This window comes from Aptenodytes patagonicus, chromosome 7, assembly GCF_965638725.1.
Source record: "Aptenodytes patagonicus chromosome 7, bAptPat1.pri.cur, whole genome shotgun sequence".
Classification (NCBI taxonomy): Eukaryota; Metazoa; Chordata; class Aves; order Sphenisciformes; family Spheniscidae; genus Aptenodytes; species Aptenodytes patagonicus.
In genome coordinates this window covers 52,933,157-52,961,072 of record NC_134955.1, presented here as the reverse complement: position 1 = coordinate 52,961,072, position 27,916 = coordinate 52,933,157, and the positions used below count along the sequence as shown (strand labels likewise).

The window sequence follows — 27,916 nt, the reverse complement described above, 5'->3', positions numbered from 1 at the left end:
GTCCTAGGAAAAGTAGTTCTTAGTTGGAAGGTGGGGCTGGGGCTAGGGCAGGAGTAAGAGAAGTCCCACTGAGCTGGTGGAAAGCTTTCTTTTAGTAACTGCCAAAGCTCCACCTTTCCTAAACTTTGTTGTTTGTCTTTCTGAATACATCAGATCTACCCTAGCAACTCTTTCTCTTAGAGATTCAACTTCTTTTTAGAGATTTTTGGCTTCTCTGATCTCTTTTGTTACTGTACAAGTGACAGGAATTGTCTTGACAAATTCCTTATCTGAAATTGAATGCAAAACAGATCCTGGGAAATAAACTTTGTACAGGAGAGTAACTGTGCAGAGGAGGAACACTTAAAAATACAGTCTTTTTTCTTTGTCTCCCCTCTGTCTGTCCATTTGCTCTATTATCTTTCTCGCTCTCCTCCTCTTCTTTCCCTTGGCTCACATCAAACTTGTAGCGTTATACCTGACACCAGTGCGGGACTGGTGAGTGAGTTCTCAGCAAAGTTTGCTGTTCAAAGAAGTTGTTTGAGGTTTCCTTGAAGTACCACCTTTACCTCTTCTTCCCTAGGGTGATGCCATAGCCCAGGGACCCTGTCTGCTTCCTGCCAGGCAGCCCCCACCCTGCACTTTCTCTTCCAGTCCCATATCAGCATCGATTCTTCTCATTTTTGGCAGCTGAATCAGATGAGATTGTTCCCAAAGCCAGAAATTCAAATCCAGATCACTGCTTAGGCAAACCAGTGAAGTCATTCTGGATTTGCACTCTTGTTACTGAATTCAAAATCTGGGACATGGTTAACAGATAAATGTATTATAACCTAAGTGATACGTTAGCTAGTAAGATCCTATTTGTAGTTCTGAATATATGGCCTGGCACCTGCATTTCAGAGCAGATTAAGTTAATGGAAGACTGATGGAAAAGTTTCCTCTCCACTTCCTGACATCTAATCAAAATATACCAAAAATCAACACAATCTCTTTTATTTTGTTTTATTGCATTTCATTACTAGCCAGCATCAGTGTGTTATTACATCAGCTGCTAAAAAACCACTGAGGATATTAACACCGTATCTTTTATTTTTTAATATAGTGTTATTCATTGTAATTTTCAGTAAGGAAAAAAGCTACAATTTTTTTTAAAAAATTCACTCAAGAACTTCCACAGGGGAGTGGTCCAGGACAATGATCAATCTGCCATCTGCTGGCATCCTGTCTCTGGACAGAGCTGTCAGGACGGGGTGTGAAATTCAACCTACTGGTGCACATACACAGTATTATTCCAAAATGATACAAGATTTATGAGTGGAAATTTCAGTGTTCAGAGCTTAGCCTAACAATTTCCTGGGTCATTTCCACCAAAACAAAATGGCTGAGAAATACAAAAAATCAGTCACCAGAAAGGAATCCTACATTTACATAATCTAGTAAGAATTTCTTATTGTTGCAGTAAAGACAGTAGATTGAATTATATTCTGTTACTGGTTATTAGCACTTTGATACCATAGAAGCCAACAAGGATCAGTATTTACAAATACTGATTTGTAAACAGTGTTTTTAAATGGACAGGAAAATATATAGGCAGAGAAAAGGATGTGATAGTAGTAAATGGCAAGTTCATTGTGAAGCAGAAAGTTTTGAAGGAAGGAAGCCAGATGGAAATTAAAGATGAAGTGAGGCTGAGAGGTTGGAAGAAGTAGTTAGGGATGAAAGAAATTAAGTGAAGCTGATGTGAAGATACTGCTAGAAGATGGGAAAGTAGGAGCAAACAGCCACTTGATCAGGAGGACTACAAGGATGTTGTGAGCTTATGCACGGAGAAAATTAGAAGAGCCAAAGCCCAACTAGAACTTAATCTGGCTACTGCTGTAGAAGACAATAAAAAATGTTTCTATAAATACATTAGCAACAAAAGGAGGGCTAAGGAGAATCTCCATCCTTTATTGGATGCGGGGGGAAACGTAGTGACAAAAGATGAGGAAAAGGCTGAGGTACTTCATGCCTTCTTTGCCTCAATCTTTAATAGTAAGACTGGTTGTTCTCCAGGTACCCAGCCCCCTGAGCTGGAAGACGGGGATGGGGGGCAAAATGAAGCCCCCATAATCCAAGGGGAAATGGTTAGCGACCTGTACACCACTTAGACACACACAGGTCTATGGGGCCGGATGGGATCCAGCCAAAGGTACTGAGGGAGCTGGCAGAAGTGCTCACCAAGCCACTTTCAATCCTTTATCAGCAGTCCTGGCTAACCAGGGAGGTCCCAGTTGACTGGAGGTTGGTAAATGTGACACCCATCTACAAGAAGGGCCGGAAGGAGGATCCAGGGAGCTACAGGCCTGTCAGTCTGACGTCGGTGCCAGGGAAGGTTATGGAGCAGATCATCTTGGGTGCCATCACGCGGCACGTACAGGACAACCAGGTGATCAGGCCCAGTCAGCATGGGTTTATGAAAGGCAGGTCCTATTTGATTAACCTGATCTCCTACAACAAGGTGACATGCTTAGTGGATGAGGGAAAGGCTGTGGATGTTGCCTACCTAGACTTTAGTAAAGCCTTTGACACTGTTTCCCACAGCATTCTCCTGGAGAAACTGGCTGCTCATGGCTTGGACGGGTGTACTCTTTGCTGGGTAAAAAACTGGCTGGACAGCCGGGCCCAGAGAATTGTGGTGAATGGAGTTAAATCCAGTTGGTGGCCGGTCACAAGCGGTGTTCCCCAGGGCTCAGTACTGGGGCCGGTCTTGTTCAATATCTTAATTGATGATCTGGATGAGGGGATTGACTGCACCCTCAGTAAGTTTGCAGATGACACCAAGTTGGGCGGGAGTGTTGATCTGCTCAAGGGTAGGAAGGCTCTGCAGAGGGATCTGGACAGGCTGGATCGATGGGCCGAGGCCAATTGTATGAGGTTCAACAAGGCCAAGTGCCGGGTCCTGCACTTCGGCCACAACAACCCCATGCAGCGCTACAGGCTTGGGGAAGAGTGGCTGGAAAGCTGCCCAAAGGAAAAGGACCTGGGGGTGCTGGTTGACAGCCGGCTGAACATGAGCCGGCAGTGTGCCCAGGCGGCCAAGAAGGCCAATGGCATCCTGGCCTGTATCAGAAATAGTGTGGCCAGCAGAAGTAGGGAAGTGATCGTGCCCCTGTACTTGGCACTGGTGAGGCCACACCTCGAATACTGTGTTCAGTTTTAGGCCCCTCACTACAAGAAAGACATTGAGGCGAGTCCAAAGAAGGGCAACGAGGCTGGTGAGGGGTCTGGAGAACAAGCCTTCTGAGGAGCAGCTGAGGGAACTGGGGTTGTTTAGCCTGGAGAAAAGGAGGCTGAGGGGAGACCTCATCGCTCTCTACAACTACCTGAAAGGAGGTTGTAGCGAGGTGGGTGTTGGTCTCTTCTCCCAAGTAACAAGTGATAGGACAAGAGGAAATGGCCTTCAGTTGTGCCAGGGGCAGTTCAGTTTGGATATTAGAAAAAATTTCTTCATTGAAAGGGTTGTCAAGCATTGGAACAGACTGCCCAGGGAAGTGGTGGAGTCCCCATCCCTGGAGGTATTTAAAAGACGTGTAGATGTGGTGCTTAGGGACATGGTTTAGTGGTGGACTTGGCAGTGCTAGGTTAACGGTTGGACTCGATGATCTTAAAGGTCTTTTCCAACCTAAATGATTCTATGATTCTATGGCAGAGGAAATTTTCCCTCATAATTCCCAGAATTCCCTTTCACCAGCAAAAGTAATGTTTCATATAAACTTGGTAAGTTACCTGCAGGAAAACTTTGAGGAAGAAATGATGCAAATGCTTTCCTCATAGACAAGATCACCTTGTTACGGAAAGACCAAAGGTGATGTAGCCTTGGAGAGAAACATTATGCAGATCATAGAGTATGCTGACTTGAAACATTTTTTATTTGATTCCTGTGATTCTGTGCCCTCTCACTAGTTGGGAATTTGGTTTGTTGAAGCTGCTTCTGTTTTGTTCCCCACACAGCAGAATTACTTGCTCAGGAAAAAAATAATCTGTGTGGTGAGAGCTTGTACGGATAAAAAGAAGTGTTTTAGAGCACTGATTTACAAACCCAGAACAAATGGATGTAAACTATCTCAGCTCAGTATCTCTTCTTTTGCCTGTAACACCTTAAAGGTCCGTCTGAGAGTCAGAGTTCCCTAGGCAAGGTTAAAAAAGGGGTGCTTGCAGGTCAACAAAGGATTGGTTTACATATGTAGGTACTTATGTGGTGTTTATTTCAAGTAGGTATGCACCTGAATGTACATTTCATATCTGAGCATCCTGAAATTTAGGGGTGATTTAAAACAAAACCTAGACCCAGATCTGAATTTTGCAGTTAGTTAACACTAAGCTTAGGGATACATGCATGGCCAAATACTAACAGAAGAGATCTGCAGGCAATGTGTTATCCTTCATAATCCTCATAAAGCATATGTGGCTAAAAATGGACTTTACAACATAAGGACAATAGAAAACCTAGATACACTCTAGTGCTTGCCAGCAATACATCCATAATGACTTACCAATTTGGTGAGTATTTTAATTTCATTTTCAGTTCCTCTGTTTTAAATCTGAAGACATGCTTTTTGTAAATTAGCTGATGATAAAAGTGAAATTAAAGAATGCAGGTACTGTAAGAATCCAGAAATTGCAGCAACTGCATAGGGTCTATACAAGTCCTGTCACACCAGGAGAAGTGCTGGAGCTGAGTAATGCAGCCTGATCTGCCCCCCGTATAACAACCAGTGCAACTAAGAAAAGGCGACAGACGATAGTAGTAGGCGACTCTCTTCTGAGAGGTACGGAGGCACCCATTTGCCAACCGGACGCACTCTCTAGAGAGGTGTGCTGCTTACCGGGGGCTCGCATCAGGGATGTCACCGAGAGGCCCTCAAGCCTCGTACAGTCCACTGACTATTATCCGCTGCTGCTGCTTCACGTGGGCACCAGTGACACAGCCAGGAGCAGTCTGAGGACTATCAAGAAGGACTACAGAGCCCTGGGAGCGGCGGTAAGGGACTCAGGAGTGCAGGTAGTTTTTTCATCAATCCTGCCGGTCAAAGGGAAGGGGTTTGAAAGGGCCAGTCGAATCTGGCGAGTCAACAAATGGTTACGGGACTGGTGCCACAGCCAGGGGTTTGGCTACTTAGACCACGGGACTCGCTTTGAGAAACCTGGTCTACTGGGGGCTGACGGGGTCGATCTGTCAGAGAAGGGGAAGAGCATCTTCAGTCATAGGCTTGCCAAGCTGGAGAAGAGGGCTTTAAACTAGACGTGCCGGGGGAGGGGAACCTCAGTCCATCCCACTCCTACCAGTTTGATGCCAGGGCCAGCAATAGGTGCCCAGAGCCTGGAGAAGGAACACAGGTCAGCAGGAGAGCGCCTGAAGAGCAGCACAAAGGAACTCCAGCCAGGAAGACAGCTTCATCGGGGGCCCAACTTAAATGCCTCTATGCAAACGCAAGTAGCATGGGGAATAAACAAGAGGAGTTAGAGACATGCGCACGCCTGCAGGGCTACGACCTTATTGGCATCACAGAGACATGGTGGGATGGCTCCTATGACTGGAGTGTTGGGATGGAGGGATGCAGGCTCTTTAGGAAGGACAGGCAGGGGAGACGAGGAGGGGGTGTCGCCCTCTACGTCAATGACCAGCTGGAGTGCAGGGAGCTCTGCCTGGGATGGATGAGGAGCCAACCGAGAGCTTGTGGGTCAGGATTAAAGGGAAGGCAGGGACAGGTGACATTACGGTGGGGGTCTGCTACAGGCCACCTGACCAGGAAGACTGAGCGGATGAGGCCCTCTATAGACAGATAGGAACAGCCTCACACTCACAAGCCCTGGTCCTCATGGGGGACTTCAACCACCCCGACATCTGTTGGAGGGACAACACGGCAGGGCATAAGCAATCTGGGAGATTCCTGGAATGCGTCGATGATAACTTCCTTCTCCAAGTGGTAGAGGAGCCAACGAGGAGAGGTGCTATGCTGGACCTTGTTCTCACCAACAAGGAAGGGCTGGTGGGGAATGTGAAGCTCAAGGGCGGCCTGGGCTGCACTGACCAGTAAATGGTGGAGTTCAAGATCCTGAGGGCACCGAGGAGGGCGCACAGCAAGCTCACTGCCCTGGGCTTCAGGAGAGCAGACTTTGGCCTCTTCAGGGATCTGCTTGGTAGAGTGCCATGGGACAAAGCCCTGGAGGGAAGAGGGGCCCAAGAAAGCTGGCTAATATTCAAGGATCACCTCCTTCAAGCTCAGGAGCGGTGCATCCCAACAAAGAGGAAGTCAGGCAAAAACGCCAGGAGGCCTGCGTGGGTGAACAAGGAGCTCCTGGACAAACTCAAACACAAAAAGGGAGCTACGGAGGGTGGAAGCAAGGACAGGTAGCCTGGGAGGAATACAGAGAAATTGTCCGAGCAGCCAGGGATCAGGTTAGGAAAGCTAAAGCCCTGATAGAATTAAATCTGGCCAGGGATGTCAAGGGCAACAAGAAAAGATTCTATAGGTATGTTGGGGATAAAAGGAAGACGAGGGAAAATGTGGGCCCTCTGAGGAACAAAACGGGAGACCTGGTTACGCGGGACACGGAGAAGGCAGAGGTACTCAATGACTTTTTTGCCTCGGTCTTCACCGGCAAGTGCTCGAGCCTCACCACCCAAGCCGCAGAAGGCAAAGGCGGGGACTGAGAGAATGAGGAGCCGCCCACTGTGGGAGAACATCAGGTTTCAGACCATCTAAGGCACCTGAAGGTGCACAAGTCCATGGGACCCGATGAGATCCATCCGTGGGTCCTGAAGGAACTGGCGGATGAAGTTGCTAAGCCACTATCCATTGTATTTGAGAAGTCGTGGCAGTCTGGGGAAGTTCCCACTGCCTGGAAAAGGGGAAACATAACCCCCATTCTTAAAAAGGGAAAAAAGGAAGACCCAGGGAACTACAGGCCAATCAGTCTCAGCTCTGTGCCTGGGAAGATCATGGAACAGATCCTCCTGGAAGCTATGCGTGCTCCTGGTTGGAAAACTCTGGGTGCATTCTCCTCTAGCTCATCAGTAACATATCTGTTACAGAGGACTGTTAATATCTCTGTACTCAGACATACAAATGTATTCCTCTCTCTGCTCCTTCCTGCCTGGACTCCTTCAATGCCCTTCTCAACAAGAGTTGTTCTAATTGCTTTTCTTGGATGTAAAGCAGTCCAGACCCAGGGCCATGTGGACACTTCCCTGTAGTATGTCTAGCAATGGCAGAAGTGTGACTGTAGACTCTTACAAAGTTGAACTGGAGGATGAAAGGCAGGAATGGTAAATTCACAATGCCTGTCTCTGAAATACTTTTCTCCTTGAGATACTGCAGGCCACATTTTTTTAATGTTTCTAATCAGTGCTTTAATTATGGTGATGGAAAGATAGCAGGAAGTTTTATTTTTGCTTTTGATCATCACCTGCTTTAGTGCCAATAGAAGATACAGGCAAACGATATTCGTATGGGTGAACTAAACAACTAATGGTGCAGGCTGTGACTTCATTACATGCTGTGACTCTTCATCCACCAGAGCCAAATTTGTCTCTGAATTCTATTTTAGGTTCAGCCACTGGCTTGTGGTATGGTCTTGAATATCTTGGTTTTACTCTTTGGATCACTTTCCCCCTCCATTATATTTGAGCTGCAGGAAAGTCTCTTTTTCTGCACAGTGCTGAGATAGTATGCTAGTACTAAAAAATTCATGACAAAATCTATGGATCCCAGCTTTTGGCATTTTATTTCCTCTAACTAGGTATTTAATTCAGTTAGTAATGCTTACAGCTAATCTGCTTCAGGGAAAGTAACTTCAGTGCAGCAAACCTTTCGCTGATTTGTTCTTATCCACTGATCTTTGTTGCTGAGTGTAAGTTTAGAGTCTAAAGCTTACGTGGGCTGGCTGTGGAGCACATCTTTCTTTAATCCTGGAAGTCAATAACCTCTTGCAAATTGGCATATAATTTAAGGGTTAATATTAACCTGAACAGTTAAATTCAGATCTTGACATCTCTGAAAGTTCTTTTAAACATTTTGGTTTTATCAACAATGTCTGTTAGGCCTGTAAGGGCTTGCAAGAAGTATGGGCATCAGCCTGAGGCAACTTCAGAGAGAGGATCATGAAGGTCTTGAAGTGAGTCTACCTCTAAAGAGAGACCCGGGAGGTGTTGAGCCTGGAGGTAGTTGAAAGGGCATTCCTGGGATTGCTAGAAAGAGAAGGCAGCAGCTCTAAGAAGGGAGAACATGTCAACACCAGGAAGAGATAATAATTACTACAATTTTAGAATCAAATCAGTCTCACTAAAAAGATGACAGTATAAACAGAGGAGGAAAGACTATTCTAAAACCAGGCTTTAAAACTAGCTTAAATCCAGAGTATAGCGTTATCTGGAAATCTCAAGTCAGCTCCAGTGCACCAAAACTGAAACCCAATATGCATTGAAGTCCATCCCCAAAAGTAATTATTGCTGGTATCACTGTAACACCTCTTTCTGTGAGTGTTAGGCACTGCACAGTGTAGCTGTTGACTACAGGGCACTTCAGAGGAAATCTTGTACTGTTTTGCCTGCTTATGATGTGAGGCCTTTTAATATCTTTCCATTATTTTTTTCTTAATTATTTAAAATTATTAAAGGTTCAAACCTTCAATTATTCTTCTTACTGGAGTCATACTCTTGTCACTGAACTGCAGTGCTCATAATATTTTACAGCTCTTAAAAACAGAATATTGTACAAAATCTAGTCAGGAATCTATGATTAATTCAAAGGCTTTATTTATCACTGTTCAGGTATCTACATGTATTACAGTAAATTGTAATAGTTCATTTTTCATTTGGGAAGCAATTTTCATTACATTGCTTTCTGATTGTGGATAGACTGCAGCTATTGTATATGAACCCAAGATCCTCTGTTATCTTCAGGGTTTTTTCTTCATCTACTTTAGCATTTTTTTGTAGGTTGCCTAATATTTTAGCACCTGTTTGAATGTTTACACAGAATTAATTAATAAACCAAAGACAGATGTAGTAGGCAATCAGTGGCTACAAACCTCATTTAAGTGCAAGGTAAGAGAGTATTTGACAATTGACACTGAGTAGAAGGGTTTCCAAACCCTTCTATGGATGATGGATTGATCTATGGATGATGACATCATCCTTAAAGAAGAACATAAAAACAATAGAGTAATGATGAACGAAGTTTTCAGGAAGGGTTTTTCTTCCACTGTTAATTGGAATGTACTCAGGCTATTTTTTATGTACATCAGGGATTATCTCTGGAATATGATCTCTGTCCTTTTGCCAGCTATTGTTCCATCTACCTGTTTCTTTTCTGTTTTCTATGGTGAAAAAAAATGAGCACTATTTGTTTCTCTATATCAAAGCCCAATCTTTGCCACCTCTCATTTGGTTTGAAACCAAGTTAGTATTCAGAATGATCTCAGTATAAGCAGTGGCAAGGAGTTGCATTTCCGTGCAGAGCCTGGATCCCAATTTTCTTATTAAGGAAGTAAGTTAAACGGTCCTTCTTTATGGTTTGAAATGTTCAGGAACCACTATTCTAAAGGGTAAAACTATATACTGCCTGCCTCCTGCTAAAATTAGTATTAGTCACATAACTTTTAATTGCAGTGAAGTGCACAGGAAATAAACCCCATGAGTCTCAAGCAATTATCTCTCATGAAACACAAGACAAACAGGAACTGAAAGTATGATTAAGAGTTTACTGAGCAGTTAGAGTTTCTTAGATACTCTGTATGAAACTTAAAAAATAAGATACTTCAGTGGAAGCTGCTGATTAATGCCAAAGAAACTGTGAACTTTTCAACCATCAGCCTGAAAGTTAAACCCTTTCCTAAGCGCTTGTCCTCATTTTGGAACTGAATATAGTGAATATATAGAAAATATCCTTTTGATATTGCGTTAAGTTTTGGTCATAATGCTGTGGAACTTCTCTGTGTTCCTGGCAGTGCAGTGCTGAAATACCAAATCCTATGTGCCAAGGTTTTGATGAAGGTGTTGCCACCTCTGAAGACCTGATTTATATCCTAAAGAAAATCCTAACCTCAAGATTGTTTAAGTTTGCAATATAGGGAGTAAAGGAAAAGCAAGATAGAAATGCAACTGCAACACAAAATCACTCATAATACAGTGATTGTTGATCCCCCCTCTCCCCCAACAAATATGTAGAGCCATTCTAGTTAGCGTTTTTCAGAATATCCTCCAAAACTCCTGTGGGCAACCTTGGGGGAAGCATCAGAGACTGAATGTGAAGTGGGTGATAGAACTTGAAAGGCAATAGATAGAAATTACTTCATGAGGGTACCTGTACATGGTGCCTCATCCCAGGCATGAGGATTGTGCTACTTTTTCACTTAAGAGATGCTACTTCAAGGTTACGAACAGGCTGGATGAAGGTGGTGAATTTAATGTTATGTTGCTTTATGTATTCAACCTTCACCTTTCAGGACTGTCAAGCTATCGTATTAACCACTCTAATGTAATTTACATGTTCCTGTTTTCTCTCAGCACATACATGTGTCATTGTGGCAATAAGAACTGTTTTGAGCCATGGGACAAAGTATTTGATGCACCCTTCACTCCATGCCAGACTTTTTCTTTTGAAGGTGCTCCCTGCCCTCCTTTTACCTTTGCAGGTAAGCAGCGGCTGCTCCTGCAAAATGGAGAAGGCTGGGAGGAGCAGGGGGAGAGTTGTGGCATGGAGGGACACTTCTAGGGGTGAGACATTTTCCACTATTTCCACGTTTTTGCCCAGGAGGAGCTGTTCTGTCTTCCTCCTTTTACTTTCCTTCCACTCTTCTGGGATCTGTATCCCACCTAGAGGAAAAATCACTCCCTGTGGGCTAGTTACCTGAGAGAACGCTCTTTGGTTAGTTGCCTAGTCACAAATAATGCTTTTCTCTAGAAATTCTGCAATATTGCGGTCTTCATAGTGTTAATATCTATAAGAAATCTCATGGTAAATACAGAATATGCTTTGGAGGCTTCTGCAAGAGTTTCTTGCAGAGAATGATGTATGCTATTGTACCCGAGAAGGGTAAGGGAAGGCTGCTTAGCCAGTTATTCCAAACTAAGCAGAAACTGAAAACTGCAGTTTAGAAACAGATAGAAGTCATCTAGCCTGAAGATCTGCTCCCTGTTTCAAAAGGTCACTATTTAACCTTTCAATATACAGTCCAACGAAGTATCCACTCTAGTCTTATGAATGCTGATGTTGTTACATTCCTAATCACTAGGGAAATGTTCTGAAAACTCAGCAGTATGAAGGAATCTGGAAGCTTTATTCCACTGTAGAAGAAGAAAACAAAACAAAACAAAATAACAGAACGAAAAATGAGCACCAAAACAGAGCTAAAAAAAGGAATGTTGAGTTTTTCCACCCTGCTAAGAGGAGATATTTCTAACATGAAGTTCAATTTTCTTTTTCTTGCTAAGTCTTTGAAAGTGGCCATGTCATGCGATAGATAACCTGATCTCTCATTGATCTAGCTACACTAATTGCCTTTCTCTGTCTCAGTGCATTTCTTAATTAGATGCTGAGCATATACTCATAAATCTAGCCTTGCTGCTATGTGGCACTTTGCACCATCAGAACTGCATTTTATTTTTTCCCCTGAATTGCACTGATGAACAAGATGAAAGCATTGACTCAACACTGATCAAAATCAGGGTTACCAGGAATAGCAAGGTAAAATCCATTCAGGTACAGGGATTTGATGTGGAACAACCATTATTAACCCATTCTTGCACTCCCTGGGAGAGGGGTATATAGATGTAACTCAGAAGGGAGTTGAAGGAAGGAAGGAGCAATACATTCCAAATTCAGCCTCTGCGAGCATCCTTTGAAACTGCTTAAGTCTGTGCCGTGAACCTCTGTTGTCCTTTGTCTGCTCCAATGTCTGAGAAAAGCATATATATACATGGATCCCTCTTATTCAACATTTATTTTTTCTTGGGCTGAATACAGCTCAGCCAGAACAGAGGTTTGGGCTCATTATTGTTATTTTTGTTTCTTCAGTAGCATAATAAGCAACGTGTAAAAATTAGTTGGTGCATATCAGAAAGCCCTAAGTGTGCATTCTATAGAGAGGAAGAAGATTGGAAAGGGGTGTATCAAGCCTAGAAAATTTCTGAGCCAGTGTTTCTGTATTTTCATAACACAGTATAAGTACTCACATTACGACTGCAGCAAGATCCATGCGTAGAGATTTACAAAAATAACATTAGAGAAAGCTGCTGCTCTGTGAGAAGCTTGCTGCATATTCCATCTGGGTCTAGACAAACACCCCGCAGAAGTGTGGTTTTATGGGGAAAAACAGCAATGTAAAAAAATCCTTTTTTACTCTGACCTGTGCCCTGTATGTGTTCAGGATTGTCTCTCCCAAGCTTAGTAACAAATGTGAGTGCCTACAGCTTTTTGTATCTGTCTCCCCTATGGTACTTACTGCAGTTAAGAAACAGGGGATGGATTTTGCATCTTCTTGTGCAGCAATAGCAGCGTTCTTTATAAAACATAAGAATTAAAATAGCACTGAGGCACCAAGAGAGCTGGTCACACAGTAGGGGAAGCCTGTCTCTAGTGGAATGATTCAAACCTCTGTTCTTAACACGTGGAGGTGTCTGAAATGTTGTATATATTTTAAAATATATTATTTAGAATTCTGCTGCTATGCTTTCAAGGGCTGTTGCCGCCTTCATTGATGTGGTGAGTAGGCCCTGGCTGGCAGCAAGCACCCACACAGCTGCTTGCTCACTCCCCTCCCCACAGTGGGATGGGGAGAGAATAGGAAGAACAAGAGTGAGAAAACTTGTGGGGCAAAATAAATCCAGCGAAATCACTTACTAAGTACTGTCACAGGCAAAACAGACTTGACTTGTGGAATTTAACTTAATTTATTGCCAATTAGCATAAATACTTAATTACTGAGTTGGGTGTTTGGAAACAAAAAAAGACAAACATTCAAAATGCCTTTCCTCCCCCTTTTCCAGACTCAGCTTCACTCCCAGGCTCGCTTCACTCCAGACACCTCTCTGCCCATGTTATCGCTGCAGGTCACCCTCAGTCTCTCCAGTGCAGCAGTGAGTGGCACAGGGGTTGTGGTCAGGACACAGTGGTTTCTCTCTGCTCCTCCTTCTTTCTCAACCCTTTTCCTCTGGTCCTTCACTGGTACTCCATGGGCTGCAGTCCCTCCAGGGAAGTACCTGCTCTGCCATGGAGCACCTCCCACTCCCCAGACCTTCTTATTCCCTCATTCCCTCCTCTATTCCCTCCTCCTCTGCCTGTCCAGCATTTCTGACCTTTCTTAAATACACTTTCCCAGAGATGCCACCATCTTATCTGAGGGTCTCAGCAGTGTCCTGTGGTCGGTCCGTTGGAGCCAACTGGAAGCGGCTGTACTCAGAGAACACTGAAGAACAAAACTGTTTGTTCTTAGATGTTATCTCTAAGCCAGTGATATTTAAAATACATTTAGTTTCAGTCTAGTTTTGAATGTGAAGGAGCTAGGACACATTAGAAAGAAATCCACAGTGACAGGTATAGGCAGCAGTGAGGTTGATGCGACCACACCGCTGATCACCAAGCAGCATTTTGAGCCCAGTGCTGTGTCAGCCTTTCCGTACAGCCTGTTGAGATGGGCATTACACCCTACTGAGGTATGTGCCAGGCTCTGGACCAGGGCTGGCTTGCATTTGACTGAGCTGAAAGGCAGGTGGTGTGAACCTATGACTATCTGCACTGTCTACACTAGCCTAGCAAAAATGTTTTGACTAAGGACATACCTAACGTTTGTGGCAGAGAAAAAAATAGAACTGATATATGTGATATTCTGTTTTATGCTTTGAGTACAAAGACTGGCTTTCCTCTTGTTAAAGTATTTTGATCTGGAGAAAGTGATTTAGAAGACAAGCTGTTTAATTAGTACACGGGCAGAGACAATCTGTTCTAAGAATAGTTGTTAGCATGGGAGAGGGCATAAAGTTAAGAGTAGGTGAAGGGGACAAAAGAAACGTTAAAGAAATGTGTTTTCTTTGGAGGAGTACTCCAAAACACAGAGCCTTGTGGAGAGATGAGGACAACATGTACCATGCAGGCACATTATACTAGCACTAAAAATATGACATTGGTCATCTAGCCAAAAAGGTAAATGACTTGCTTGGAGTCTTGGGGATATTTGTCAGGAATTCAGAAAAGAAAATGTTTGGAAGACGGAGGAACCATCTGAGCTCACTGTGAAGCAGCAAATGTTCCAGTGCTATTTTTGGTTGAGTAGTACTGTATACTGGGGGAGTTTCTGTGAAATGGGAGGTGACACTACAAAATCTTGGAATAAGCGTATTTGAAATATGCTGATCATGGAAATATATATTTCATTTATTTAGCATTTAGTCTAGTCTGATATATGGCTGTAGCATCTTTTGATCCCGTATCTCCTACTCCCTTTTCGAAGGAATATGTGTCATCCCTGTGGTCTCAGCTTGGGAAATTAAGAACCTTGTTAGTCCTTTTGTTGGCAACAGTCAGGTCAGAACAATTGTGCCTGAGTTAATTCACCTGAAAAGCCGTAAAAGACTCCAGTTCATCAGCTTTGATATGTAGGACCAGAGAGAGAGAAAAGAAAAAAAAAAAAGGAAAGAAAAAAATAGAAAAAAAAAAGGATTTCTTTTAACTCCTGAAATTATTGGATAAGACCAGAACCAGTAAGACCCCCATGTATGTAATAGAAAATAAGGAAAAAGCAAGGTCACAATTACTGATGGAAAGGATGCATAAGTACTAAATTCCACTGTTAATGGTGTTTTCATGAGAGTGTCTGTCTTCACCCCTCTTGGCACTAGAGCAGGTTGACAGTAGGTTGAATTAATACAAACAAGATGAAGTCAGTGATGTTGCCTGTTTAGCGCTTAGCCACCTAAAGAGTAAAATCAGCACCTTCATTAGTAAATGGAAATGACCCCTCATAGGTGGTTATCACAGAAAACTCTCCATTCTTTTCTTCTGAGATTCCTCCTTTAATCTTTTCCAGATTACCTCTAGGTGGATTTAAATTGAAGTCTCTCTCATTAGCAGGCACTAATTTATTTGTATTTGTTGAATATCTTACAAATTATCTGCTTCATCAATGTGGAGAGAACTTGTTGGTAAAACAAAACTAAAAAAAAAAAAAGGAAGTAGAAAATATCTCTTTTAAAAGTGTTTTCATTTAACTTAAACCGCTATGAGATGAACTACTTTTCCTGGAGAAAGGCCTCTCTTATTGTTTCATTTTGACACCTATAGAAAATTCTGTATTTATGCCACAAAATGGGCTCAGATTGCAAATACTATTTAAAAGAGAAGTTTGTATGAACCTTTTCAGATTTCTCAACATGTTATATATATTTATTTCTTTTAATAATGAGTTGCTACAGTGTAATACTGCAGTGGTTTAGGCTAATCTAGTCTCGTCTTGATACAACTATGCCAAAACTGGAATGTAAAGATTGCGTTTCCTTATTCCTGAGAACCTGGGCAGCACAAAATGATGTTCTTTGTTGTAAAATAGCAAGGCCAACTCCATCTGCAAAAAACCCCATGCAAACCAACCTTTTTGTAATGTGGTTACTAAAATGTACATATTCCATAAATAATGACATTTATGCCTTAGCATTTTTTGGATCTGTAGCAGTTATACTCTACTGTGAATGTCCTCTGAATGCACGTCTAACTGTAAAAAGACCCCCCTTTTCACTTGTATTCTGAATTTCATGTGCTATTGTCCATTAAGTAATTCTACTTCTAAGTCTTGCTTTTGTGCTGTTTCAGTAGCTCTAAAAATGCTGCGCCTGATTCACCATTGCTTTCTGACTTCATTTGTACCAGTGGAAGAGTAAGGAAAAAATAGACCCTCAGCTGCTCCGCTTTTGTTCAAGTGACTGAGGTGCACAATAACCATAAGTCAGGCCTTTCTGCAGATCCTCTCATTAACGTTGTTATCATTTTTACTTAAAAAAACCAACCACCTTTGGCTGAATTTATCACTCATGAACAAGTGATGTCCTGAACATTTGGTACTGATTTGCAGGCCATTTTTTTCCACTCCTATTTGTACCACGAGACAAGACAATCCTGATACATATTGAAATGCATTTTAATGTTGCTATATGGGGACTGGAGGAAGGATTACTATGCATAACTTTGCTTTACTAGTAGTGCTTGGCAGCTCCAAAGTACTTTTTGTCCAAGGGTTCCCAGTACTGTACAGCACTGCACATGCCTCCTAACTTCCACTGTAGCAAGGTGTCTGCCATTTCATTTTTACGTATCAGGAAACTGAAGCATTTAGTAGAAGTGAACAAGTCACCTTGGCCAAACTAGTAAATAAACAACAACTCGGTTAAATCCTCATCCTCCATGACAAAAAGCAAGTGTGCCCATCTAAGACACCATGTAACATCCATGTGATCAGTTGCTTTCCCTTCACCACACATACAGTAAGTCTGAAATCCTGCCATTGTGAATGTGTCCATACCTCTTAAAGAAGCTAGATCATCCTTTAGTATTTTAGCAAATTGCTCAAAATGACTTTCCAGAAAAAGAGGAAATAAGAAGTCAAGTCAGGTTTTATATTCTTGTGTTGTTTTTCTCCTTGGTACTTCAGTGGCAGTTTTTTCCATGTCTTGTATTAGATTAATCTTATTTATGGCATTATATTACTAATCCTATTTAAGTATTTCTGTTCAGCCAGACACAGAAAACAATGCACACACACAAAAAGAAAAAAATTAAGTATGGGGATCATCTCAGTTTCAGAACTAAAAGTATTTATGAAACATGGCATACTTATGCTGCTACCTGGGTTCTAAATGCAGAGCATCCCAGATCAGCTGAGTGCCTAATGAGAGTCTGACATTGCACCTCTAAAAGAAATGTTCATGCTTTAGTGGAAGCAGTAGTACTGCTCACAAGCTGGTTAGATATTAACCAGTTTGGGCAATATCCCTTCTGAATATTATAACTTCTGAGACCTTATTTCCTGTCTAGGCAATGTCCTAATCTGAAATGAGATCTCGTTTCTGGGTTAAGGGAGATGCTTGATTTGGAAAACTAATTTGGAAATATGTGACTTACAGTGACCTCCCCATTCCTTTTCCAGGGTAAATACAGAATTTACACTGCCACTGTAATTAATCCACAGTAAGATTTCTAGTAATTTCCAGGTTTCTCGTGAAACTCTATTGAATTTTGAGTTTACTTACAGTAAGGAAACTCTGAAATAAGTCTGCCAGAGTCATTTGTGTTAATCCAGGCTTGCATCAATATCAGTGGAAACAAAATCTAAGTTTATATTAAATAAATTGAGAGTTTACATGATCTAGGAGTGTAAAATGTTGCAATTACACTGCTCATATTTGTATTCAGTTTATAGCAGACAGTAACACACATACTCTTTGTTCAAGAGCTCTCCAGTGTGGATTTACGTAGGTAATTTTATCTTAGGTTGTTTGCTATTTGACATAAATCCTTTATTTCTGGAGTAAACCGATAATATAGCTAATCTATTTTTGAAAAGGAGATTTAACCTTCATATTTGTGAAGGAAAGCTGGAAACCCTGAGGCTAGAAAACCCAAAGCATGAATTATTTCTACATAAAATCTCAGGTTTTTATGGGGAAAAAAGGGTTTATTTTCATTTTAGTCTTGGTCTTTCTTGTTGAATGCTTGGTGCTGGTGAGGCAATGTGGGTGTACATATACACACATGGAGGTGTGAATGTGCACTTTTTCTTACACATTGAACCTGAACTGGAGTGTACTGGAGCCTTTCTGAAACTCAGGACAGTTTTTCCAGGCTGTGTTTCTGGTAGGTTAGTAACTGGTGCATGGAAAATGGGAATCACAATTTTCTGGGGCCAGACATAGAGGTTCACTATTACCTGGGCAGGGCTCTCACTAACGGGGAGAGAGGGTTGTATTCCACCTAATAAGCTCACAAAAGGCAGAAAGAGACATACCAGGTGATACCAGCATGATCAGTCTGCCATTCACAAGGTATACAGTCCCAGAAATCCACCCAAAATATTGTTTTTGCTTTTGTTATTTCCTTTTTCTAGAAAAAGCAAGTGAGTCAAACAAAGATCCGGGTGATCTCTACCATCCTCTTCATCCTGGCAGGCTGCATTGTCTTTGTGACGATTCCTGCAGTTATCTTCAAACACATCGAGGGATGGACAGCCTTGGAGTCCATCTACTTTGTGGTTGTCACTCTGACTACTGTTGGCTTCGGTGACTTTGTAGCAGGTGAGCAGCTTCGAGCCTAGGTGCTGTGCACGAGGGCCTTGGCTCTTAGAATTTGTTTTCTGGTATAGAGAGGAGGCTTTTCTCAGTGTATGATATTCCAGTGAAATGATGCCAGGTGTTTCTGTTGGGGTTACCGTGCAATAGGACACCATGTTGATTTAAGATCCAGATGCCTTGCCATCTGCAGATTGCAAGCTTTCAGCAGTGTAGGTAACGGAAGCCTGGGAAGTCCAGATTATCCTTCATCGTGCAATGAATTATGCACAAGTCAAATGACTTTCCCATTGAATTCAAGATCTGTATTAGTCCATTAGGGCTCAATCTGAGGCTGACTGCAGAAGCAAGTAGCCAAAATGATGAATGAATGAAGCTTTTACAAAGTAGGGCTGAGCCATAGGTCTGGAGAAATATCTGGTCAGATGCAGTAGTGGGCTGCTACTACAGGAGCTGCGGCATTTCAGAAACTGCATTTTGTTCTCTAACCTTGGCAGAAATTTTGACATTGCAGTTGCCCTGTTAAGGAAAACTCATGCAGGAAGAGAAGGGCTAATGGGGTATGCATCTCGGTGCTAGAAGGATACTCTCCAGGATTAATACAGTACTAGCAGGAACTATAAATATCCATCCTTATCAATTTTCAAAGAGAGAGTCAAGATTATTGGCTGGAGAGATGAGAGATTTTTTTTTTCACACAACTGCTTTGCTGACGAAAAGGTGGTGAAAATAAGTGGAATTTTTTTTCCTATTAGTGCATGACCTCTGCTCCTCATTCCTGTTAGTGGTCCTAATTAAAGGCATTAAGATGCCTGTGTTTCAAACAGCCATATTATGCTACTGTTTTGTTACTTCCTATAAATCAGTGTAATATGAATGAGTTAAAAACATCAAATGAAACTACAGGGATATATAAAGTTTTCTTTGCTGATGAGCTGCAGACAAGTCTTTTTGTAGAGAAGACTCTAATCCTCCTTTTTTATGACATAGTGGTATAGAAAGCATGAATTACTGAGGAAAAAAAGGCAGTGAACAAAGAGAGCCCCAGATATGAAAAAGAAGTGTTTTACGAGCATTCAGATACAGAAGTGATTGTATGAGCTTGGTCCATTTTAACCACTTAGATGTGAAGAGAAGCTCACTGGTATTCTGTCTTTGTGGTATCACAGTGTGAAATAAAAATAATACACAATATTTTTCTTAAGCATATCACACTTCAGTATTGTTTTCTTTAATAATATAATAGTAAAAAAGCTCTGAATATTAAATTAAATTATACTATATCCAACATGATTAGGAGAATATAATCCACAGTTGGGTGGCTACTAACAACCGGGATTTTTCAAAAATCAAATGGAGGACCCTAAATGAGAAAACTTCAGAGGCGATCTCATGATAAGAATATAAGGCAGGTGATCACCAGGAGATTTCAGTTTTATTGCTGGTTTTGAGACAGATTTTCTGTCACTTTTATTTTCTGTCACTTTAATCTCTCAGTATCTGTCCCTTCAACATCAAGGTAAAAATACTCATCGTATTGGGTAAAACAGCATCGTAGAATCATAGAATCATAGAATAGTTTGGGTTGGAAGGGAGCTCTAAAGGTCATCTAGTCCAACCCCCCTGCCGTGGGCAGGGACATCTTCAACTAGATCAGGTTGCTCACAGCCCCATCCAACCTGACCTTGAATGTTGCCAGGGATGGGGCATCCACCACCTCTCTGGGCAACCTCTGCCAGTGCTTTACCACCCTCAGCGTAAAAAATTTCTTCCTTATATCTAGTCTAAATCTAACCCCCTTTAATTTAAAGCCATTCCCCCTTGTCCTGTCGCAACAGGCCCTGCTAAAGAGTTTGCCGGCATCTTTTTTATAAACCCCCTTGAAGTACTGATAGGCTGCAAGGTGGTCTCCCCAAAGCCTTCTCTTCTCTAGGCTGAACAACCCCAACTCTCTCAGCCTTTCTTCACAGGAGAGGTGTTCCATCCCTCTGATGTATTTTGTGACCATCTTCTGGACCTGCTCCAAGAGGTCCGTGTCTTTCTTATGCTGAGGGCTCCAGAGCTGGACGCAGTACTGCAGGTGGGGTCTCACCAGAGCAGAGTAGAGGGGCAGAATCCCCTCCCTCGACCTGCTGGCCACGCTGCTTTGGATGCAGCCCAGGATACGATTGGCCTTCTGGGCTGCGAGCGCACATTGGTGGCTCATGTCCAGCTTTTCATCCCCCAGTACCCCCAAGTCCTTCTCGGCAGGGCTGCTCTCAATCCCTTCATCCCCCAGCCTGTACTGATACAGGGGGTTGTCCTAACCCAGGTGCGGGACCTTGCACTTGGCCTTGTTAAACCTCATGAGGTTCACAGGGGCCCACTTCTCCAGCTTGTCCAGGTCCCTCTGGATGGCATCCCGTCCCTCTGCTGTGTCAACCGCACCACTCAGCTTGGTGTCATCTGCAAACTTGCTGAGGGTGCACTCAATCCCACTGTCTATGTCATTGATGAAGATATTAAACAGTACCGGTCCCAATATGGACCCCTGCGGGACACCACTCATCACCGATCTCCATCTGGACATTGAGCCATTGACCACTACCCTCTGGATGCGACCATCTAACCAATTCCTCACCCACCAGACAGTCCACCCATCCAATCCATACCTCTCCAGTTTAGAGAGAAGGATGTTGTGGGGGACCGTGTCAAAGGCCTTACAGAGGTCCAGATAGACGACATCTGTAGCCCTTCCCGTGTCCACTGATGTAGTCACTCCATCCTAGAAGGCCACTAGGTTAGTCAGGCAGGACTTGCCCTTGGTGAAGCCACGCTGGCTGTCTCGACTCACCTCCCTGTCCTCCACGTGCCTTAGCATAGCTTCCAGGAGGATCTGTTCCATGATCTTCCCAGGCACAGAGCTGAGACTGATTGGCCTGTAGTTCCCTGGGTCTTCCTTTTTTCCCTTTTTAAAAATGGGCGTTATGTTTCCCCTTTTCCAGGCAGTGGGAACTTCCCCAGACTGCCACGACTTCTCAAATACGATGGATAGTGGCTTAGCAACTTCATCCGCCAGTTCCTTCAGGACCCACGGATGGATCTCATCGGGTCCCATGGACTTGTGCACCTTCAGGTGCCTTAGATGGTCTGAAACCTGATGTTCTCCCACAGTGGGCAGCTCCTTCATCCTCCTAGTCCTCGCCTTTGCCTTCTGCAGCTTGGGCGGTGAGGCTCGAGCACTTGCCGGTGAAGACTGAGGCAAAAAAGTCATTGAGTACCTCTGCCTTCTTCGTGTCCCGCGTAACCAGGTCTCCCGTTTTGTTCCTCAGAGGGCCCACATTTTCCCTCGTCTTCCTTTTATCCCCAACATACCTATAGAATCTTTTCTTGTTGCCCTTGACGTCCCTGGCCAGATTTAATTCTATCAGGGCTTTAGCTTTCCCAACCTGATCCCTGGCTGCTCGGACAATTTCTCTGTATTCCTCCCAGGCTACCTGTCCTTGCGTCCACCCTCTGTAGGCTTCCTTTCTGTGTTTGAGTTTGTCCAGGAGCTCCTTGTTCACCCACGCAGGCCTCCTGGCGTTTTTGCCTGACTTCCTCTTTGTTGGGATGCACCGCTCCTGAGCTTGAAGGAGGTGATCCTTGAATATTAGCCAGCTTTCTTGGGCCCCTCTTCCCTCCAGGGCTTTGTCCCATGGCACTCTACCAAGCAGATCCCTGAAGAGGCCAAAGTCTGCTCTCCTGAAGCCCAGGGCAGTGAGCTTGCTGTGCGCCCTCCTCGGTGCCCTCAGGATCTTGAACTCCACCATTTACTGGTCAGTGCAGCCCAGGCCGCCCTTGAGCTTCACATTCCCCACCAGCCCTTCCTTGTTGGTGAGAACAAGGTCCAGCATAGCACCTCTCCTCGTTGGCTCCTCTACCACTTGGAGAAGGAAGTTATCATCGACGCATTCCAGGAATCTCCCAGATTGCTTATGCCCTGCTGTGTTGTCCCTCCAACAGATGTCGGGGTGGTTGAAGTCCCCCATGAGGACCAGAGCTTGTGAGTGTGAGGCTGTTCCTATCTGTCTATAGAGGGCCTCATCTGCTCGGTCTTCCTGGTCAGGTGGCCTGTAGCAGACCCCCACCGTAATGTCACCTGTCCCTGCCTTCCCTTTAATCCTGACCCACAAGCTCTCGGTTGGCTCCTCATCCATCCCAGGCAGAGCTCCCTGCACTCCAGCTGGTCATTGACGTAGAGGGCGACACCCCCTCCTCGTCTCCCCTGCCTGTCCTTCCTAAAGAGCCTGCATCCCTCCATCCCAACACTCCAGTCATAGGAGCCATCCCACCATGTCTCTGTGATGCCAATAAGGTCGTAGCCCTGCAGGCGTGCGCACGTCTCTAACTCCTCTTGTTTATTCCCCATGCTACTTGCGTTTGCATAGAGGCATTTAAGTTGGGCCCCCGATGAAGCTGTCTTCCTGGCTGGAGTTCCTTTGTGCTGCTCTTCAGGCGCTCTCCTGCTGACCTGTGTTCCTTCTCCAGGCTCTGGGCACCTATTGCTGGCCCTGGCATCAAACTGGTAGGAGTGGGATGGACTGAGGTTCCCCTCCCCCGGCACGTCTAGTTTAAAGCCCTCTTCTCCAGCTTGGCAAGCCTATGACTGAAGATGCTCTTCCCCTTCTCTGACAGATCGACCCCGTCAGCCCCCAGTAGACCAGGTTTCTCAAAGCGAGTCCCGTGGTCTAAGTAGCCAAACCCCTGGCTGTGGCACCAGTCCCGTAACCATTTGTTGACTCGCCAGATTCGACTGGCCCTTTCAAACCCCTTCCCTTTGACTGGCAGGATTGATGAAAAAACTACCTGCACTCCTGAGTCCCTTACCGCCGCTCCCAGGGCTCTGTAGTCCTTCTTGATAGTCCTCAGACTGCTCCTGGCTGTGTCACTGGTGCCCACGTGAAGCAGCAGCAGCAGATAATAGTCAGTGGACTGTACGAGGCTTGAGGGCCTCTCGGTGACATAATGGAGCTGTGCTGATTTATTTCACCTAGAACGTGTCCCAACTCTCGGCAAACTGGGAAAGTTTTTGTACTACTGTTGGAGATACAATTGTGGATGGAGCCTGAAAAAACAGCATATCTGATAGGCTGAAAAAAGTGGTCTCATACTTTCTCAGTCACCTGATTACTCCGTAAGATAGACCTGGACAATCTGTTTCATAGCAAGCTTCCTCAGGGACACGTATGATAAGAAGAGCCTCATTGTACCATAGCAACAGCAGCCCCCACCTCACATTGTTTCACACTCTTAAAGACTGGAAAAAACAGAGTGATTCATGTCGTCTATGGGGAGAGTTTAATATCAAAACCAATATGTGGGTCCCTTCCAATTCTCAAATGTCTGACCTTCTATGGGGATGTTTGAACACTGTACATACAGTCATACTGAGTCTGGATAAAATTAAAGAGTCACAGGAATGTCTCAGATTGCAAAAAGCTCAGGGGGAAATGCTGAACTGTGTTGTCTGGTGATTTTAATGGGGGAAAATCCTAAAATCTCTCTGTAGTCATACAGAGGTACAGGTTGGTGTCTAGCTCTTGACTAACCAAGGCTGGAGTCCAGAAAATATGCAATCCTCTGCCTGAGTCCCCCGGTAAGCTTGCTCTTCAAGCAGCGATTTACACAGGTACCACCAAGGTGGTGTTTGTTCACCTGCACTGAGGGATATGGCTGTGCCCATGGGGCTGTGCAGACTCTTTGCCACTGCTGTCTTCAGCTCAGGGCTGTGCCTACCTCTCACTGGCTTTCATTCTTGCAGTGCACATAGCGCTGTGATAGAACTGGGAGTCTCCAAAGTGAGGTGGTGGCTGCTTTCTTTTGGAAAAGTTTATTCTATTCTGTGGTAGGCAGCAGCCTGGCTGCTACTGCACTTACTTTAGGCTCTTCGTAGTCCATTAGATTTCCCAAATGTCTCATATACTTGTTTTACCAGATCATCCTGAGAGTTGCATGAAGACCATATAGGATATTTGTTGCTTCGTTTGATCCATATCTCCTCTCAAGCCACTGGCCAGAGAATGCACCCCTATAACTAATACCCAAGCAGACAGTATTTCCTTATTATCAGGGCTGATACACGGTTGGCTTCCTGTCAGATATCCTGATTTGGAGGGGAAGACATAGGTCCTCCTGCACATAGGTCTCTCAATCCTGTAGATAAAACCAAAAAAATCCGGAAACTCTGTAACCTGAGGGGGTTGAACTGTAAAGTTTCTCAACTACCAGGCTGCAGGCAGTTCAGAGTAAGGAAGATTACCTGTATTAAACTTTTTTCTTGGAAATACGTTCATGCTGTTGCAAGTACTATCAAAGCAGGAATTTCAGACTTGCTTCAGAGTATGAGCAATATAAAGAAAAGTGTTTACTAGGTGCTCTGGCAGGTCACATAGCAGCAGAACAATAGGTAATTTTGAAGAGACTTAAATTAAGAACACACTGTGTTCCTCCCATCTGACAGGCCTCTCATCTATTATTAGAACTACAGTGGTGTTGGCAAGAGTCAAGAAATACTTTCTCAGAATTGCAGATATTTTGTCATAATTTTGGCATCTCATGATTCCTAAGCATAAGTATGCTTATTTCAGGAGGAAATGCTGACATCCATTACCGGGAGTGGTATAAACCCTTAGTGTGGTTCTGGATCCTTGTTGGCCTTGCTTATTTTGCTGCTGTCCTGAGTATGATTGGAGACTGGTTAAGAGTCCTGTCCAAGAAGACAAAAGAAGAGGTATGACTAGTAATTTCTCAGTGGTTTGTCATTTTATGAGAGAGCTTTAAGTGCCTGATTTCTGCTTATCTAAAGAAGGATGCTCCTCTGCATGACCAATGCTCAATATTCCCCATGGTTTACTCCACTGGCTGCCTTTGGTATCAAGTTAGCTCTGATCTTTATCTCCTTCACAAAGGGAAGAAAAAAAGCAACTGAAGTAACCTAGGTTGTTACACCTCTATCAGTACTACCAAATACACAGGACACATCAGTAGGATTGCAGTTATGGAATAAGAGAGGCCAGCCTTCACTCTGAAACTAGCTACAAAATTGTGATAAAAATTTCAGTGTTCTCTCTTTAAAAATTGGAGATGCATGGGTTTTGAAGACATTAGTTGGCTATCTTCATTATGAAACAAGAATCTGCCTTTAAACCAGTTTTATATTGAGTTTTCCCACCTTTCCCTATGCCAGAGAATATGGTTCTGAATAAAGGTTTAGATTCAGGCTCCTTACTGAGTACCATATTATTAAAAATTGAAGAAACTGAGTAGTCAGCATCAGGGAGAACATGATTAAATTCACTCAGAACATGCCCTGTGTGATACAAAGACAGTATTGCTAATGCTTCACTCAAATAAGGGTGGAAAATAGAAGACAATTGCCATGACTCTAGAGCTGAAGCCTATTGTGGAGGATGTTAATAATGTAATTTCAGTTTTTAAGGCTATCATCTCCTCCTGCATTACTAGCAAAGCTAACCTGGCAGGGTTAGCCAAAAAGCAGCCACAGACAAAGTTTGGCAGAGGGGTAGTGCTGTTTATCATATATGAAGGCATCTGCGCTATCTGAGGCCCGGTGCATCCCCTGTGCACCTCCATTAATAAAGAGGGCTTCACAGAGAGTTTGGCTGTCAGGTTGATCATCAGCAGGCACCTATAGGTGGGAATCTGATCTCTCATGGTGGATGTTAGATTCCTGCTGCCACAAGTAATACAGTTCTAAATGGACACCTGCTCATCTGGCCTGAGGAACCAAAGATGACTTCCTTGTGGATCACTGAATGCAGAAACTGAGTTCTGGCTACAGCAGCCCAAGCAAACCATTGACATTGGTGGGCTCCTGCGGACATCATACTCCTGAATCTGTTCTCCTTTAGCTGAACTTTGGAAAAGGCCTGTGTTGACTGAGATATTGCTTGGTCATTTATCTTCTTTTTTCTCACTTCGGAAGAAATATTTATTCAATACAGCAGCCAGGTAGGTGCTTTGTTTTTAGCCATTATTCTGCTCTCAGGTGCAAAGGAGTAAAACAGAGCAAAACAGTGAGGCATTTAAGGACATGCTCATGGTGCCCACACAGAATATTTGTTGAAAACTCCTCCAGCTGGCTTGAGAGGGTGGTATTCAGACAGTTATGCAATGGAAACTTCCGTTAAAGACAGCTATATTTGTCCCTGAGAATGAACCCTAGACTGGATTAGTCAGAGGTCCACTTGAAATTATCTAATCAGTATTTCCAACGTTAATTGCTCTGTGGCTCTGTGGCACTGAACAGAACCCTCAGTGGGACTGAACAGCTCCATCCATGGACAATACAGGAAAATACATTACTGTATTGCTACATTGGTTGTTGTGCTGTTCTGAAGCATATTGGTATAACTATATGTGATTAATTTTGCCCACTCCTGACCATCTACTGCTGACATGTCAGGAATTTTGTTCTTAACCAAGGAGGGATTAGCATGAACACCACCCATCATGTAACACAGCTATAAAATGTGTGGGGTGCCAAATGTGAAACAGGCAGACAAGTTATATGCCACATAAACTATTAGCTAGTCACTAGTTGGGGTGTTTAGAGCTTGCCCAATATAACCACTTTGTTGCTGAAGTTTGGGTCCAGATGGATGCACTGGAGCTGGGACTGGTCTCCGATTTTATGCCAGAGAAGAAAGTGCTTGTGCTGCTGTTCTATAGGAAAGACTGTCGCTTCATTTTGCTTTTCCTTTTTTTTTTTTTATTTATTTCTCTTTCTTGTTGTGGTAAAGGTTGGAGAAATAAAAGCCCACGCAGCGGAGTGGAAAGCGAATGTGACAGCTGAGTTCAGAGAGACACGGAGGCGGCTCAGCGTGGAGATCCACGACAAACTTCAGCGGGCAGCCACCATCCGGAGCATGGAGCGCAGGCGCCTGGGCCTGGACCAGCGAGCCCACTCCTTAGACATGCTCTCTCCAGAGAAGCGTTCTGTCTTTACTGCCTTGGAAACAGGACGCTTCAAGGCCTCATCTCAGGAAAGCATCAACAACAGGCCTAACAACCTGCGCCTTAAAGGATCAGATCAGCTCAACAAACATGGGCAGGGGGCATCTGAGGACAACATCATTAACAAGTTTGGGTCGTCTGCTAAGATGACCAAAAGGAAAAACAAAGACCTCAAAAAGACCATCCCTGAGGATGTGCGTAAAATTTACGAGACCTTCCGAAACTACTCCTTGGATGAAGAAAAAAAGGAAGAGGAGACGGAGAAGATGTGTAATTCTGAGAACTCTTCTAGCACTGCAGTCCTGACCAACTGCATCCAGCAGCACTCAGACCTGGAGAATGGAATGATCCCCAATGAAACCAAAGAAAGGGAACATGAAAACAAAGCGTTACTTGAAGACAGAAATTAAACGTAAAAGATGCTTGACTTGAATTAACAATGTTAGTGTTTTTATATACATATATATATTGAGACACGTGCCTTATACAGACTCCTTATTCAGTCTGAATTATATAGCATCGAAGAATATTTCACTGTGCCATAAAGACTCAAGCTTGCTCTGCCAAAACAAACCAGGAACACAGCACTGCAGAATGGCAACAGAAAGCTACACACATGGA

The 27,916-nt window shown here is 43.7% G+C and overlaps 1 protein-coding gene across 1 annotated transcript in view; it reads left to right on the top strand.

The window, feature by feature from the left end:
• Nucleotides 1-27,705, top strand: part of KCNK10 (potassium two pore domain channel subfamily K member 10) — a 72,015-nt gene extending 44,310 nt beyond the window's left edge. The window contains exons 5-7 of the mRNA XM_076343432.1: nucleotides 18,118-18,304; nucleotides 24,907-25,049; nucleotides 27,082-27,705. Coding sequence (XP_076199547.1) covers nucleotides 18,118-18,304; nucleotides 24,907-25,049; nucleotides 27,082-27,705 — 954 coding nt within the window. The remainder of the gene's footprint in view (nucleotides 1-18,117; nucleotides 18,305-24,906; nucleotides 25,050-27,081) is intronic.
• Nucleotides 27,706-27,916: the final 211 nt, after the last annotated feature.